Source organism: Spea bombifrons, chromosome 2, assembly GCF_027358695.1.
Source record: "Spea bombifrons isolate aSpeBom1 chromosome 2, aSpeBom1.2.pri, whole genome shotgun sequence".
NCBI classification, from domain to species: Eukaryota; Metazoa; Chordata; class Amphibia; order Anura; family Pelobatidae; genus Spea; species Spea bombifrons.
In genome coordinates, this window is record NC_071088.1 from 21,936,576 (window position 1) to 21,955,716 (window position 19,141).

The 19,141-nt window shown below is 40.1% G+C and overlaps 1 protein-coding gene across 2 annotated transcripts in view; it reads right to left on the reverse strand.

Annotated features, from left to right (window-relative positions):
- The window catches only part of DPH1 (diphthamide biosynthesis 1), a 67,313-nt gene that overhangs the window by 14,346 nt on the left and 33,826 nt on the right, over positions 1-19,141 (reverse strand). For both annotated transcript variants that reach the window (XM_053457103.1, XM_053457102.1), the window contains exons 4-6: positions 16,629-16,750; positions 10,219-10,373; positions 3,730-3,851 (exon numbers count right to left, since the gene is read on the reverse strand). In XM_053457103.1, coding sequence (XP_053313078.1) covers positions 3,730-3,851; positions 10,219-10,373; positions 16,629-16,750 — 399 coding nt within the window. The remainder of the gene's footprint in view (positions 1-3,729; positions 3,852-10,218; positions 10,374-16,628; positions 16,751-19,141) is intronic.

The following is a 19,141-nucleotide window of genomic DNA, read 5'->3' on the forward strand; positions in this document are numbered from 1 at the left end:
TATATATCATATATCCAGACACGCACGTGTGTATGTTACACTGCAATACAGCTAAGCGGTATCGATCTACAATGATAACACTGCATCCGGGGCAATTCTGGTCTCAGGGGTAGGCAAGCTTGGCAGCGCTGGGGTAAAGCGACCCTAACAACGAGGGATATCCAAATAGCTGTCATGGATTGCAGACATGTTCATTGTCTGTGGATTTTTTTTTGTTTTAAAATGTCACCAAAAAGGAGGAGTTTATTTTAGTGTCATTTTTAGCACAATAAATGATACTGATTAACAGCCAATGAATGCGTCAAAAACCACTAATCTGTTGGCAGCCCCGAGTACCTTTAATTAATCACTTGTTGTGCAAGAAGCGCGTGGGAGAACTGGATAGTAAATTACATGAAGGCACACTAGGCTGACCTCCACCCACAGCACCATTCGGTTTGACTGCACCAAATATTTCAGGAATACAAGTAAATAAACACATAGCTGGGACTCTGACTTGGGTCGGAATCTAAGAATATATGCAGTACATCCGCAAAGTTAAGCATTTTCTTTTTTTCTCGGTACGCTTGTTGAAGTTAAATCAAATAGATTGTTTGAAACTTGTCACTAGATTACAGCTGACGTGCATATGTTACGCTTCCAGGGAGTTTCCCATAAGGTAATGCAATTTTATACCTTTAGCAGCCTAAGGGGACAGCAATGAAGTCGATTATGTAGAGACACAGAAAACAATGTGTGGTGCTTGTCAAATGAGTTTGTTAGTGAAATTACACATCCCGTGAAACTCTCAACTCATTACATAGCTGCGGATGCAAGTCTTCTCCATTCACTATGGAAAATATACAATCTCCATCCTTTTTTTGTTTAAATTGCTGTCTGGACCACCCAAGACAAACTCTTCTACCGCATTGGTCCATACCATTGCACTTGGAAGGGTAAGCCAAGCATCCAGACCTAGTCTTATATTCAGGTTGAACGCATGGCCAACCCTCAAAGCTGGGATATAGCATTGTAAATCTGCATTCTATCTCGGAATGATTCATGGTGCCTGGTAAAAGGTGTTATGGAGGCCATGGTGGCTAGGAAAACAGGACAGTTATAAGGAAGAGCTCTTGGTTAGATTCAGAATAGGCATATGCCCATGACTTCTCTCTTCCAGGCTACCTGGATAAAAACCAATTAGGACCTGTCTATTCCAACGACATGCTAACTTGCTAGATAGGGCAGCACGCCATCAAGTAGAAAGGGGGTAGAGCCAAGCAGCTCCGCAAAATGTTCCATTGAGAAGTACTATGCAGACCAAAAGAACGCTGGGGTGAATGGGAAATTTCCACGAAGGATCAGTCACAGGGAAAGGAAACAAACCACACAGCTGTGTCTTTAAGCGTTTTTATAAGCAGCAACGCCAAGAACACTGCAGCTTGGCTGTTTGCGACAATGTTCTCATTACAAACGGAACCTAGACGTTAAAACCCCATGTTGCAATCACTATGTACACTCCATGCCTCATTTACTATAGGCCGCTAGTTATATTCTGACCATGCAGTGTGGGAATTTCAGCAGCCTTTAAAACAAGTCTAGCATGATCTCGCAGAATGAGCTTTAGCAAAGAAAGTGGAGGGGAATAGAATAATAAAAACGATCCGCTACAAGAAAAATAGACACCATTCTTGGAACCATGCAGCCATTATTGTAAAACAAAGCGCTAATATAAGCAGAGCAGTGGAGAACGCATAGTAAAAAGGTAGCTTATCAAGAGAAGCAAATGTTAAAAGTGTATGACAAAAAAAGAAACCGATAAAGGCAGATTTTTTTCTTCTTCTCTTGCATTCTCTCTCATGCCTCCCCCGACGCCTGTGGTCGCTCTTAATGCTTGGATCGGACAACATCCTTTTAAACTTTCCACGCACATATCCCCGCCTCGCAGGGTGAGTAAGATTAGCTGTGTGTGCATCTCATTTCACCAACCCTCCCATTATAATGCCAGACTCTTCCTCTAAATCAGACTCACCACACATTAAAATTGTAACGCAGTCTAAAAGGTTCAATTATGGCCGGAAACAGACCCCCTCTCTCCTACTGAGCTATTTATAGCTCCTTGGGGTCAGTGGTAAAGCGTCATTCATTTTAGGTATCTGATTCTCTATAAGAAATCTATTTATTTCATACAGAACTTTACCTGTTTCTACAAAAAATAAAAAAAGCTTTAAACCACATGATACTACCCCTTGTACTGTACAACGGAATAAGAAAGAAAAGAGAACGAGGGAAAAAAAAGAAAATCCAGTGGCAGTGAAACTCTCTCTCACTGGTGAATTTTTATAGAAAACTATATAAATTATAATTTACAGAAAGGTATGATTATATATATATATATATATATAAAATCGGAAGATTATGTTGCCCTGTTATTTTGATTCACTACAATTTTTATTTATGTTTGGTATATCTACTCTTATAAAAAAGGCACACGCATAATTTCAATGTGGCCGTATACATTATAAAGATTTTCTTGGCACTAGGTACCCCGCTTGTAAGCCACTCAAACTCTTTAGCCTGAACTAGAAAAGTGAAGATCATCATTGTTCAATTTCTCTCCTGGAAACAGGTCTGCTAGGCAAAGGGCCGTTCTCTAAAAGACCAAGATTAATGGATTTTTTTTTTTTTTTATCCTGCGGTCCTAAGATCGTGTCATCGACAAGAAACATTTTTTTTTTCTTCTTAGCATGGTTTACATACAAGGAAAGAACAGTCCCTACCGAAAAAACCCACCACTGGTTAAATATTTTAGAAATATATACGCAGCCAGACGCCATGCTGAAACCTAGCAATCTAAAAGTGGAATTCGAAGCAGGGTGCTCGTTACTTACTGTATTCAGGCACTTTAAGGTTATAATTATTTGTTATTGTCTTCCTGGCCCATTGTAAAGCATTGCAAAATATGTCGGCACATTTTAAATTACAATGCAAATCTACCATAAAATAAATCTAAATGAAAATTACTGGATTGAAGTTTGGAAACACAATAAACCAAAGTTAACAAAAATCCCATTCCTGAAGCATTAAAAGAGCTGCACTTATTGAACATTATGATAATAAACATATGTATTAAATGGAAAAGAAATGAAACATTTACTTTATAATAACCCTGCAGATTTTGTTCATGGCACAATACAATTCATCAGTAAATTGCACTGTGCCCTCATTTAAATACATCTATATTTAGATCTATGGAATCCAATGATATCATGTGGGTATTGATAATTACAGAGGAAATGCCGTTTTTACCCTAAATCTTCACACACACACACACACACACACACAACATTAAACATGGATATAAAAATTGCATGTTTTTTCTTCTATAGTCCTATATGTGAAAGGTCTGGCGTTATATATGTCTATTACATAAGCAATCGCTAGTGTCCTGTGCATTGTGCACATAGAACATCGTCATATAATAAGACGCTTTCTACTTGGTATGGTACTAGGATTTCAATGCAATCATCATTCATTTTCATGAAATGCACTATGGCTCTAGGATTTGGTAGATTGGTGACATCAAACGGCTAAACAAATTTTAAATACCATAAAAACAGACCACTGAAATAACATTAAATGATTTCCAAATGTGATGGATAGTTTTTATTTTCTGTAATGGTGTAGGTTACATGTGACAATTCTTCACCACTGTTACTTAAATTTACGAACGCCGACATTGTTACTCACACAACAGCATCCACAGACTTCTCCAGCCGCGGGGACGTGCATCCCAAAATCTCTCCCGGTGACAGTGGCTTGCATTGCGGTATGGTCAATTCATACTCGGAGCGTAGGGCATGGTAAGCAGCCTGAGGAGAGAGAGAGAAACAACATAACCCAAGGGTAAGACCAACTATGACAATGAAACCATTGAAATTCCACACCACCGTCACAAGTCACTTAGGACCAATTCAGTTCAATAGAATGGCCATAGAAACCCATTTTATGAAAACCCCAACACACGGCGCATGTGCTAATATTGCTTCAAGAGGCAGTTTGGTAACTCTGCAGTGAGTGATGCTACACCGGACAGGTGATTTTTACATGCCACACGGTTCAGATAGTATATCTATAACATATTAGCATTATTGTGGAAACCCATATGGAAATACTGTGGAGGTCATGGACCCACTCATCTTGCTCAATGGCTGGTGGAACGCAAGTTAAACACTAACTGCTAGTGTGATAAGTCTACTCGTAGGCATCTCCTCACTCCCCATTAGTATGGTCGGAGGATATGCAGTTCTTATATGTCTCTAACACCTATTTAAAGAGAAAAGAAGAAAAGGTTAAAAGAAAACGTCACTGTAGAAAGTTCAGAAGAAAACAGTTTTAAGAGAAATACAGGCTAACGTCTAGGGGCCAGAGGAAAGAACTAAATCTTAAAAAATACTTCCCTGGTAATCATAAGAAATACCTTTCAAACATAATCAGCCGCCCTTTCATCAGTGAACAATAACCGGAAACACGCGTCACTCAGTTATACTTATTCTATCAAAGCATCAGCCAAAGAGCCTCTAAATGACACCTGGGTTATAAAGAAATAAGCATCTCTCTTACCTAATTATAAAGTGGCTTTCAGACTGCAGATGCCTCTCTCCCAGCAAACACAAACTCGGTAATGCGTCTTACTGTATCATATTTCTAAATTTAACGCTGTCCCTAAACCCAGACATATTTCTTCTTCCAGATCCATTTCTGTTCCCCATGCTAGCCCAGTGAATTCAAGGACTATCAATCAACTTTTTGTGATAGTTCTGCAATTGCTGTTCAAAATAGATAACAGAACTCATCCTTTGACAAAACAGAGGGATAATGGAAGTGCTCGTATAGGTAAAATATAGAATGCCCCGAGGCGGCAGGGAAATGAAGAATCGCTCACTTTCTTACATACTGACTGCCATATACAACTAGCAAGCAATCATTAAGTGAAAAAAGAAAAGGAAAGCATACTGTTATGTGGGCCTGATGCTCACTAACATTGATAGGAGAGGGGAATCCTCATGACCTTCCAATAACTCCTTAATGGTTCCAAAGGGGCTTCTAATTTCCTAAGCGCAGAGGACAACCGGGACTTAACTGGCCTTACTGCCTCCGTGTGAGATGTTACAACGGAAGCTCAAAATGATTTTGTTTTTCCTATGTGATTAAACGAAGGAGGAATTTCTTTGCTATTCAATGAAAAATGGGTTAGAGAGTTACGTTGGAACGATTACAGCTCAGAGGTCAGAATTTGTCAACATCAAGTTCGGAAACCAATGAAGAAGGACATACAAATAAACAAGAAAATAATAGCAATGTTCCGACTCTGACCAGGGCCAAGGCAGAAGGAAGTCGCCAAGGATTCCGAATACAGGATCAGTTACAGATATGGATGGACAGGACAATTTACTGATGGATTTCTGGTTTTTCTCTGAAATTTAACTCTATAATTCCACGTGTCTACCTTGTGACCCTTGACAAGAAGCTATCACCTAAATATTTTGAACATTAACCCACACAAATCTATTTGTGTATACCTTTTAAGGAACAATGCATAATCAACTGAAAAAAAGAGGATTCAGGTTGATCTTCTGTAATATATATATCTATATATATATCTATATATATCATACAGTGTATTCTGTGCCACATATATATGGCATACATAATTGTCAACCATTCCGATTTTGGTTGGAAGAGTCCAGACAACAGCTTCCAAGTCCCGTTGGGCAGCCTTTTTAACTTCGGATAGTCTGGCTATGTGTACAATGCAATTTTTTTTAAAAATTATTTTTTAACGTGGGTCACAGGATTTGTGCAAATGATACATGTGATCAAAGCATAATGTTGTAAGTGGAGTGGCGCGATGGCAACTCCATCCACCAATGAAATCAGTGCTCATTCATTCGCAAACTGAACATAGACAATTAAGCTTTGTTTGCATATTAATAAACTAATTTACATGCAAGATGATGGCATCAGACTAGACTGGGGCAGCAATGGGGAAAATCCTATTATAGTTCAACTCTACAAGTACGTAGCACAGATTGTAGTTTATCTATCCACAGATTGTCTAAAATGAATCAGGCGGCATCCTTTCACAGAAATAAAAGGCAAAAGTGATCACGTACAATACAAAGGTCCCAGATAAAGCCACTGAGGTTCTTACGACAGATAATATGCTGGTCTAATAACTTGTTATTTCAACCTACAACTGCTGTGTGTAAGGCCACTAAATCAGATAACACGGTTTACTGCAGAGATTGTAAAGGCTGAGATCCAATTTTGAGTAATTTGTACCAGAACTGTCCTTTTTAATCCACCATCTGAAGGCATGCAAGAAATCGGTCAGAGGCAGAAGAGTAACAAGGGATGTTGTGCACAGATATGGCCTTTGACATCAATGAAGAGGTTCAAGGGCTTTACCTATTAAAAGAATTGTTTCCATGGACACAAGCAAAACCGTAACCGCTCGCACAAATGCCGTTTCAGGTCAGTGCTGCCTTGTGGACTATTGGGAAAAAAAAGGTTTTTGGGTCAGCACACCCCAAATTTCACAAAGATAATGAAAATCAATGATTACGGCAAGTGCGTGCATGAAACGCCAAACAGGATACCGGAGATATTTCTGTCCGCACAAAGGAAATGATACCATCAATAATTAACCCTTAAAAGGTTATTCACTGTACGGCACATTCAGCTAGCACACAGATTGTGTTCCTCCAACTTTTGCCCACCTGTTAACATAGAATTTGAAGGCAGATAAGAAGCAATGTTAGTTGGCCCATTTCCTGACGTAGAAACATCAATCAGTCCTTGGTCTCGTCTTACATTCAGAATAGCTTAATGGCATTCTTCTACTAGAGCGTGGGGATTGAAACACGCACGGGATAGACATTCGCTAAGTAACGCCATCTTTATTCATCTCTATTGAACTGTTATATTGGCCAAAAGTGGCGAGTTGTAGTCTTTAGTGGCATCATTGCAGCCCAGTCATATTTCCCCAAACAGACCATACTGTGAGGTTCTGACACCACCACAACGATTGCATGAAAGCCAGGACAGTGATATGATCTTGTGTTCCAAAGTTTAGGTTAGTTGGGTTACATTATACTTTTAATCATTTTAAAGCCATATGGGGTGCTAAGCACACTGAAAAGCTTAACAGGATGCAAATATGGTGTGCGAGTCAATATGCAAGACGAGAGACAACACGTCTATGTGCTATATTCTAAACTATGGTGTAGAACCAGCTCATTCATTTCGTTGTCAAATAAAAGGATCAAAAAACATTGTTTTGCAGCCACAACTTGGCAATTATTTCAGAAATATATAAATACAATCTACCGGTGGAAAAGTTACTTTCAGTGTAACAAAACATAGGAATACTTCAACTAAGTATTTGAATAAGGAAAGTTTCACAAGAAGCGTATCTACCGTATTTTAAAGCATTAGGTGCCGACCACTAAGTTTTAAAGAGACTTTTCACACGTGTCCTGCCCTACATTAAACTATAGTGGAAATTTAATAACCTTAATAAAAATATTATATAAATTGTACAGTAGATTATCATTAGTACACAGTATTTGATTCTTATGAGAGCTTCTCCTCCTTGCTTGAGCCATGCTCTTTTAAATGATTTGGTTTAACGTTTTTGGTACCGATGCTTTGGGGCAGTTACTGGCTTGGTTGTACCCGCATACATATCATTTTCAGTATGAATTTTCTAACGAGCCAGATCGCTTCACATTGTAGCCATCACAGATTCTCCCAGGAGCTGATACTACTGAAAACACTATGGAGCACAGCTCAGCCAGATGTTGGTGTTCTTGTAGGCACTGGAAGTAAGGAAGTCCGCGTCGACTTTTTTCCCCTCTTAGTTAGAGCTCCTTGAGATTCTCAAGTAAAAGGTGCCGTGTACAACAAAGTATGGGACAAGCTCAGCCAAAAACAGACAACACTTTAAATAACAAGCCCTATGGTAAGCTCCATGCGGGAGAGTCTCAAACTTTCCATCTCCATCCGCCTACCAACAATCAATTTACCTTTAGTAGCTTTTTATCTTCATATTTACCCCAACTTAACAAAACTTTCTGGTGACCATCTTCAAGGGTCACTTTGTGTTGTGGCAGAAGTATTAACTTGACAATATAGGTTACTTGGACCACGCCACACTAAAGACCATAACAATTGAGCAGGCATATGGACAGGGAGGAGTTTGCTGTCTCTACTTCATAAACTGGTGTAGAATGAGAGCCGGAAAACATATCCACCCTCATTCTTATTTCCTGCTGGACTCATGTGAGTTCTCAGCAATAAATTCACTCAGCAGTAAATATACTCTGAATTTCCAGAAGCACCTGCATGTTTTAAATGTAGCTGCCGGCAGAGAAGGCAAAAGACACATTATTAGCACAATGCATGTCTGCAATATCTGACCTGGTTCATAAGCGTAGTAAACCCCAACGTTAGCTCAGCCACCGGGCAATGTGCCGCCATCCTGAAACTACTGCTCAAAACTTTTATAGCACAACAAAAGTAAAAAGTCCCATGGATTCTATTATATTACATCATTTACCACGACTGGCTATAAGACTATTTTTGACCGGCTTGTGGTCCTACGCAACAAGGACATTAGAACCACCCATTACGTGTAATTTCCAAGGAATACTGACACAAAACATGAGGACATATAGGTGGGAGATCCTCTTCATCAGCGATATTACACTTCACACAATCTTTATCTTTTTCATGTAACATTATCGGGTAGATCAGTGGTGGCCTTTCTCTAGTTTTTTGTTGCATCCTGATAATTTTCAATGTTTGGAAAGGTCGCACATCTGACAATTTTTCTTCTCTTGGACTCTATGACACACCGTAGAATGGACTGATTTCCCTCTCTCTCACCATAGCTATATATATATATATATATATACACCGGTATATCTCAAAAAAAAATAAAGGAAGATTTTGACCTTTGTGTTCTGACAGGCCACATGACTATTTGATTTGTTTTGTGGTATATCAAAGAAGACTCGGCCCTGATGAAGAAGGCTAGATCCTTGGAAATATTTGATCGGATAATTTGATTTTAGACTTGGAGACGAGGGGCTTCATTTACTAAACAATGCTGCAGCATCGTGCACCCTAAAGTGTCTGAAGATGCGATTGGGTGTTAAGGTGCCGTGTTGAGCTCGGCTAAGCTTGGCCCCACTGTCTCCTGGATCATTTTTCCAGGTCTTTCAATGCCCCCTTTTATTTGGTTTTGAGCTGCCTCTGAAGGCTTGAACAAATATTCCTTACAGCCACATTAATCACTATATGCGGAGTGCGAGGCAGGCTCGCGTGTGAAGGACTCTATGCACTTGTTTCTGTCTCCGCACAGTAGGGGTTATTCCCGCAGCATTCACGTTAACCCATTCCCCTCCACTTAAAACAGGAATCCATTACACATTATCACAATCAATGAGAATTAGAAGGCAACTATATCACTTTACCCGGCATTAACAACAAAGGAGGGGTTAAAAAACAATGCATGGCTGCCGTCTACTCTTACGTAGTCTGTACAAAATGCTTATTTAGGTTTCAAATTATTTTAACAGAAAGAATACAAAAGTTTTGTTGAAAAAGGCAGACTGTGGACATTTTGGAAACGCGTTGAGATCTGGGACCACCAGAAATCATCATCATATACTTGACTACATTTCCTTCTTGAATTAACAATAGTTCATGTATGACTGACCACTGGAAAATATAGAGCCATAGGGGTTTCAGAATTCTAAAGAGCAGTTTGCCACACATACTCACCCCAAAATCTCCAATGGCGTAAGTTAGAAACAACTGTATTATACTGTAACCCATAAACATTTAAAAGTGCTGATCCACTTAGACAGATCATTCATCAAACCAGTGTATTAAGCACATGAACTTTAGTATATTTGTTATTTTATTCTTTTATCAAAAGAAAAGAACACCCAGACCCTTTATCACATGATAATTAAGCATTCCCTGAAAAATGATGTATTAGGCAAACCCTCCATCTTTACACATTACACGATTAAATAATTATATCTGGGAAAGGTATTTAACAGTTATAGGAAAGATGCGTGTTATGTATTTTAAGAAAGTATTAAACCCAGGGGTAAAAGTGGAACAGCACCTTTAAAACATAAAAAATGAAGCTCATCAGATTACCTGGAGTGCGGACACGAACTGGACTGTGCTGACAAAAGCGAGCGATGATCCAGACGAGAAGTTAAAGCGAATTGTGTCCACAAAGTGTGACGTGTCAATCTTTATATCCACAAAGACATACAACATCCGAATGCCGTGCGTGGCATCGATGGGGACTACGGGGTAGAAAGCAAGAGGTTATACATGGCCTGTCTCGGTGACAGTAGGCAAATAAACGTAGAAAAACGGTAATGTGTACAGATGGAGGGTCTATTAAAAACAGAGTGCAAGCTCTGAGGGTCAGGGGCCCCGTTTGCTAATGCATTCATTCGACGGGTGACCTATGCTGAAAACTCTAAATAATAAATGAACGATTTATTGTTGTTATGAAATGAACATTTCCGTGGCTTAGGGAATGGCTGCTCTTTGAAAGCTGAAACCTGAGAGCGTCCACTGTGCCGAGTTTTAAAACTCACGTATATAATAGAAAGGTAACGAAGACATGAATAGTGTTATCTGCCGCCATTAACGCCCAGCTCCCGGACGAAATGTGGCCAGATTATTCCTAAACGAAACAAGATAGACAAACGACGAAACCTGCAAAGATTTAAGCCATTCATTTATTTCTTATCAGGTTCCATAGATTAAGTACCATATCCTGGAATTTTTTTTTTTTTTTTTAACTCTTGGCAGTCCTTCTGGCAGTCAAAGGGTTAAACAGAAACTGTGCACTTATTTACAGTTCTGCCAACATAAAAAATGCATTTCATGTTAGCAGCGTGTATGACATGCTTGATGTATTTATACATGCTAGTCCAGTGTCTTATTAGGTATCATGTGTACGGAATGCCGCAGTTCTCTCCTGTTCCATGAGATCTGCGTAGGTTTCAGGCGCGTATGTAACGCAACGAGAGGACATATAGTCTTAAATTAGAGGACGAGGTTTACAAGTAATTTCGGGAAGTATTACATTACAGAGAGGGTGGTGAGTGCGTGGAATGGGGTTCCAGCAGAAGTGGTAAAGGTTAATACAGTGAAGGAGTTTAAGCATGCATTTGATAGGCATCAGGCTACCCTAGATATAAGATTAGGCCAGATAATAAAACCATTCAGAAATTGGGCAGACTAGACGGGCCGAACGGTTCTTATCTGCCGACACATTATATGTTTAATTCATTAGTGTTTATAAGATTAAAAAACAGTTAAAAACAGCAGATGCTCAGAAAAAATAAATATATTCAGTCTATATATTCATGCAAGTCTAGTATTTTGCTGCAAAACAAATCCACCTTAAGTCTGTAGATATTTCTCTTCCTATTCCCCTTTCCACACCCCCCCTTCTGCTTTTTGGTTATTTTTGGGATGATTCCATCATATTCGGACTTCAAAGTTCGCCACATCTGGGACATGCCGGCAGTTTCCATGGCAACAGAATACAGAGTACCAGAATGCCTAGAGAGCCGAGTGGGGCTCAGACGGGCCCAGATACAGCTCGGCTTCTACTGGGGGGAAACATAGCGCACACAGACTGGGAATCCTGCCCAATGTACCCCCAGAGAGATGGAAAGGGCAACGGCTACGCGATAAGGGAGGGGGTCATGGGGGTGGGAGATGGCAGACAGGAAAACAGGAGAGAAGAACAGTAAGTGAAAAATTAACATCAATGAGAGATGACGATTAAGAGAGGGACTGTGGTGCAAACCTAAAAGGAGGGGGAAAACACTGAAATTTAAACAATATTGAATAGATTGCAGGTAAACCGACAGAGTAACATGGAATGAGCGACAAAAGAGGCAGTACGAAATGGAAGAAAAAAAAAAATATATATATATAAATATATATATATCCGTTCATATTAATGATAAGTGCCTGTCGGAGTGTGGGCAAGATATAAAAGGACAGTATTTAAAACACCAAGCCGCTAACACTTGCTTCCGCTTTTTGCCTCTGCTATATGACAGACCGGATATATTCATATGATGGGAAGTAGCACATCATTAGGGTGCATACCTAAAGTCCCATGTCTTATATGCGTGATCTCCCAAGAAGTAAGCTGCTGTCAGCAGGCATGACCACGTCGGTAATACGGGCGGCAGAAAGGTTTTTGGAAGCCGTGCATCAGAATAGTTTAGTCTATTAGCTGCATCTTACTACAGTCTGCTGGTACAATACTGCTTGGCGGCAGCCCTACAGACGATCGCGCTCCTGGACGCACCATCCTTCCATTTTCGTTTTGTTTTAACAAAGCACTCATGAGGTTGACAGCTGACATGGGCCACTCCACAGCAACTCCGCAGAGCCATCGTCCCCCGCAGAGCTACACCTGACCTGTGGGAGTCCTTAGAGGGGTTTGTCGTCGCACTCGATCAACAGCCAAGAAAAGCCTTTTCTCTGATAAAGACATGCGGCAGCCAGTGTGTAAAGCCATGGTCATATTTCCAAACCAGCGGGGTTAAACTCCCGTCCTTGAGAACTGCAAAGACCAGGATTTAGGTAAATTATTGCGTTGAATGAACTTGTTTAAGCCATTTTCGATAGAGATCATGTTGGGATGTCCAGAAAATCTTGGTTTTGTTTTTCACCTCAATTCCTCGTAATTCTCAGAGGAGAGTTCTACATATGGAGCAGTCACATGGGAAAAGACTGGAATGTTCCTGCTGACTTATGTATGAATGTAAACATGTTAAAGAAAGCGATACCACACTGGTAACACACCCCAAAGTCAAGCCATCTCAAAAACATCTATTAAGTTTTATTTTTATGTAAAATGTGAACATTATCAAGTCACATTGCTCAAGCCGTAGACTCGTATCTATATACTGATGGTAACTATAGAGCTACATCATGCATATCTCTATACTGTTTGTAGTGTACTATATGGGCCTTGACATAGGGAAGATTACTCCGGGAGGTGATAAAAATTGATTTGATGGGAGAATTAATGGTTGGGGTGGAAGTGGGTGCTATTAGAATGTCTTGCCTTGGGCCAACAGAGCTTTGAAGCAATCCTTCTCCGTCAAGGAAAGCGGTAACAGGCACACGTGCAGTCACCCTAAAAATCCTAGGAAGAGGGCTCTATGGACATACAGATTTTGTGGTTTAAATAGGTTTTCTTTATTGCCATACAAGGACCGGTCAATCACAATATCATTATGTCCGTGCACCCTATTCCTGGACAAACAGAGACAGAGGTCAAGCTGCAGAGATGGAACAAGAAAGAACAGACAAGGCATGTCACTTAATGGACGAAGAGAAGGCAGCAGATGGATTAAAGCCAAGTTTATTCCTGTGTGACACCAGCTGTCCGCTGGTGATGGATGTCACCCATGGGGGCGAGTAATGAAGAGGAATAGTCAGCGAAGAGAAGCTGCATTCCTACAACTGACATATCGATCACCCTGCGGAATCAAAGTTATTGACCCAAAGATTTTCCTGGGGTTAAGAAAGGGAAAAATAGTGGGTGTAGTACTATCAGGGAGCACAAGAGGGCAGTATGCAGCTCAGGGAGAGGGGCTTGGACCCTTTGTGTGCTAGGTAGGAAAGCACTCTTCATACCTGGAAAACCACAAGGGCCAACAATGACTGCCGGAGACATTTGCTGTACGAGGTGAAGTCAAGCATGAAGTGGAAACAGTAACACGGTCACTGCTGCAGAAACCTGCAACACTGTTATGTTACATACTACTTGTTATGTCCTGTCCACCCATCGTACAGTGCTACAGAATTTGATGGTGTTATATAAAACAATAAATAATAATAATAATAATAATAATAATAATAACACGTCTCATACCTTTCAACACTTTAACAGGACCTTTAACAGAACTTTTAGGAGGACCATTTCCTAAGGTGTTTATTTACAATTATTAAAACTTAGAATTTAAATTATAATTTAAAATTCTTGTTTTTTTATTTATTTTTTTTTGGAGGAAAGCAGTACCCTACCCAAAAGGCTCCTAAAATTCCTACACATTTTACGGTTCTACGCTCAAGTACTGAACGGGTCAAATTCAGGCTCCAGCCATAATTATTAGATTCCGTAGCGCTGTACACAAAGGGCAGAGACACAACCTACCCTCTTCGTTCTAGTCTGTGACTATTTCTAAACTGTTCTCAAGTTATGATTACCGTTCTCACTTAACGGTAATCATAACAAACAAAATACTATTTTTCCAAATCTTGATAAAGAGGCGTCTGTGTTTACTGCTGTAAAACTGTGTATTCCCTGTGTTTTCAATTCCTCTTCTTCTTTCCTTAAATAATTCAGATGTTCTTATCACACACAAATAAGGAGAACAGAACCAGAATCGCCACTAGGGGTTTCCACGGTAACTAAAACACCTGGACACTTTGCTGTTATAAATCGGATTGAGTGTAACTCTGTTTATTAAAGGTGCTGGGATATAAATTAATGTTCACAAACCCGTCTTTACGAGGTTATAGAGAAGCATTGGCTTGGATATCCCCTTAATTAACCAACTCACGGGGTATTCTGAAGGCACCAGTTGATCAATGTTTAAATTATATTTAAAAATTATATATTTAATCTGTCCTGTCCTTAATATTCTTTCATCTGCTTTACAACTTGCCCTTTTTTCCTCACTCCTACACTGTCCAGTCTGATTCTCTCCCACACATAGCAGATAAAAAAAACTCACACACCCAGACAGATACAGACTCACACTAACATACCCAGACACATACCCACTAACACAAACGTTACCAAACATGCCCATTTTCAGCAGGAAGTCCTGGCCGCATCCCGCAAGGGAGGCTCTGGGTAGCCTCAGCCTAAAAGTTCCCAGGTATGGCAATTAGTCTTCCCAGCACACCACTGCTCCACGGAAAGAGATCTTCCTTGTAACTGACCCATACACATCGCTGGAAGACCACGCACCTAGTTGGCAAAACCACCACATGAAACTTACTCATTACTGTGCATCCTGAAAACGCAGAGCACAGGACATGTTATTTCCCAGAACTCAGATTGCAGCCATAGGGGTAAGTGGCCTAGGGCACTGTCAAGCTAAAATATGCCAACAGGGATCTGTACCCTGCAGGGTAACTAAATAGGATTCTAAAAACAGGACAACATATCCTTGAGAGTAATATTAAAGAAATTTAAGATTAAATTTAAGATAAATTTCTAATCAGCTTTCGGTGTATTTTACAAACATAATAAAAAGGTAACAAAGTAACTGGTGGAACATTCTTGTACTTATAAGTAGTTTTAGTGTAGCAAGAAAGTAACCCACTGGGCTTCCTGAATTATAGGTAGGGTGTGGTGTCCAACAAAGAAGAAGAATGAGTTGTACATTATAGAAGAAGCTGAGAAAACACTTCAAGAGGACAAGATACCAAAACCTGAGGGATTTTTGCGGGACTTTTTAAATTGAAGCAAGATATGTAGTCAAAGAGAAGGCCAGCATCAGCTTCATCTGAAAGCTGCTGGAAGCCTGTGAAGGAACCTGATCAGTTGATGAATCTGAAGAAGTTTAAGCTGAGGAGGGGCACCATGTAAGGCTTTAAATGTGTCACAGTCTAATCCTGTTCAAAGTATGTCACAGGTCTTCTGAACCGCACATAAATCCCCTGCTTCAGTAATGAGTTTCGGAGCATGATACACAGGTTTATAAAATTAGATCATCGCATTTCAAAGGTGTCAGTCTCTTAACCCTAATAAAGGATGCCGCCTGTAAAGAAAGTTAGTTCTGTTGTCCTGTCTGATTTATTACTAAATTAACAGCACAGTATTCAGCTAAGGAAAATACAGAATGGCTTATCCCTAATCTAGTACAGCCCCTGAGCCAACACAATCCACAAAAAAGAAGGGGAGCATTCAGATACATTACTCCCAGCTGGTGCAATTAAGGATTTACTGCAAAGAGCGCTTACATTGACTTATTTGACTGACACGACTGGGGATTGATAAAGTGGCTTCTAAGACTTTGCCCATAAGGAGTCGCCTCTCATCCCCACTGTTAGAGACTCAGGGTAATTTCCCCGTAATTTCAAAGTGATCCTCATTTATCCATTCTCTAAAATGGGTATCAGTGGGTGAATTTACACCTCCTTGACTTCACTATGCTTAATGAAAGTCTAACCCTAAGTGAGTGTCTCCTGCAAGAAGTTGGTTGGCCCTGTATAAAATGCATAGTTAAACCAGTAAGAATCCTTTAAAAGATACCCCGGTGACAGACCTATGATTTAAAAGGCCCAGCTCAACCCTTCTTGCAAGATAAACTTTGTAGGGTCATAGCAAAGACATTGAGTTGAAGCTGGAAGAAAACAGCATTGCAACACAAAGTCTAGCCCTCATAAACAAAATGGGTTAAACAAGTACAGCATCCATAACTTCAGTGGCAATGTTGGCCTGATTGAGTTTTTAAAGTCTGTGCCTCGTTGACAACAAAAGAGAAAGTGATACTTACTGAGGCAGCTGTGCCCATAATGTACCAGAAAGTCAGCTCCCAGCGCCCGGGCTGTATAATCATCCACACAACACGCTCCGTATGTCACATCTCCCATCACCACGGTCTTTGCCGATGTGAATCTACGGACAAGAAATGGGAACATGAGACCAGCAGGGAATATACAGCGCTGACATAAGGAAGTGTGATAAATGATGTATATTATAAGGGCATGAGTGCAAGTAAAGTTATTTGGCAAAAAAATAAGTCCCAGAGCAATTTCAAAATAAAAGAATAAAATTTAGAAAATGTTAACTCCTTAGACAGCTAAATTACACAATGTAATAGAAGGGAATATAGAGCTGGAAGACATACAAGAATGTGGTGAGAAGAGACAGACTTCAGGGGTCAGAAACATATTAGAAGCCACTAAAGGGGGGGGCATCCATAGAGATTAATATAAGAGCGCAAAACATAGGCCTCAGTAGAAGTCTTTTGGACTGTTTGCCTCATGGGATTTGTCTAGCCCTATGCTCTACATAGCCATCCATATGACATAAAACACCAACAAGTTTGTAGACAGTGTTTCTTTTTCTTCTTCCCAGACAAACTTTTACATCCTTGCAAAATACCAACAATCCTAATTCCAAACATCTTTTATCAGATCGTGATTAACAGGCCATAAAGAAATAGCATCAATAAGAGATGATCCCCCCAAGCTCAGCAATACACACAACCACCACGTTTCATCATTAGCTTAACTAAGGCCGGTTACACCTCAAATACTCAACACACATGAATAGTAGGACATAGGAACACGATCTCCAAACTCTGTACGCATTGAGGCAAGAGATTCAATCAGAGGCTGTGTTAGGAGGACTTCACTATAGCGTTATTCAGACCAGATCAAATTATATATTTAACACAAAACCAGAATACTCCACCATCACACACATTTTTCACGAACCAATGAGAATCTCATTAACAGTAATATTCTAATACACCCCATAACATATCCCAGCCTATAAGGAACACCTTCTAGATACCGAGTCCTGCTCACTAGTCAACGTTGCTTCATGGAGGGTCTGTGTTGTGGGTTCAGTACGGCTCTCAGTATATCTTGAGTCCCGGATTATGCAGTGATGCCAGTCATATAGGCTCTTGGCACCCTTTCCCCCCAAGCTGATAAAACCCATCATGCAGTCCCTGTTGAAAACAGATTGATACAAACCCCTTTGAATACTTTTATTCCCCTGCCTCGCTCACTTTCTGCCCTATGTAAGGACTTGACTTGCAGTTCATTCAGCCGGTCCCACAATGTGTCCATTGCATCTTCTATACGTCAGCTATACCAATGCCTCGCATGTGGGGCCAATCACAGGCCACTTCTATTAAATACAACACGTTAAAAACGTGGTTACGTGTCCTCGTCTCTGGTTTTACACATCCATTTTTAACAAGTAAAGATTAAATCACATAATTATCCAGGTATTAAGGGATGTATTTAGTGCTCATTATTTTCCAATCAAATGCTGCTATTGTGACCATTTGCCAGGTACTCAAATCATTGCGCGCCGTAGAAGCCGATTTGTATCAGAGTCATGACTGAGCGGGTACCCGTGATCTTTTTATTTCATATTGGCGGATGTGTTTATTGGAAACTTGAGTATGATCCTTCAGGAAAACAGCAAGTGCTTTAATGTGGAGCAGATAAGAACAGAAACACACGCCGGATCAGACACAAACACTGCCTTCTTGCTGATACACACTGACGTTTATCATCTTCAATCTAATACATCCAAGCAATGCCACTGATAACACAGTCTTACTTGCTAATAGCACATCGTTTTTTGGTCTCAATTTTCTCCATACCCTCAAATAAATGCAGCAATACAAGAGAAGACATTACGAGTGGGGCAGAGACAGCGAAGACCGAGTTTGCCGAGGGCAGCAAAGAGATTGTACCTAATGGGGAATCCCGCTTCTCATTATCCGGATATTTAAAGCTTATTATTATATCTCAATTCAAATAACGATACACTGCAGGGTCATATAGAGAACCAAGTCCAGTGGTAAGGAAAGAGCATTATGGTATGCAGCCTACAATGTACTCTTTAATTAGGTCCTGGGGTGGAAGGGGTACTGGGCTTTGCCCTTTTCTTTCAAAACCGATTTACCTTGATGTACTGGGGTGGACAACGTGGATCCCAGAGGCTACATCCACCATGTAAGGTCCAAGTTCAATGCTTGTATACTTCCAGAAAAGTATATTACATTATAGCAGATAATAGTCTTTATGCGATTGATGTCAGTTCTAGATAACTAAAATAAATCTGCTACTAGAGACACTTGAGTTTTACTTGCTAATAGCTCAGCATTGTTTGGTCTCACATTTGTCCTTAAACTAAATACTAGAGACAGAAGTGAAAATACAAAATTAGTACGATTTAACCCCTGTAAATCAATTTAAAATTGCATTGCAATAATTTTAATAAAAGGCATCCGAGGTCCAGGGTCCATTACATGTTCTATAA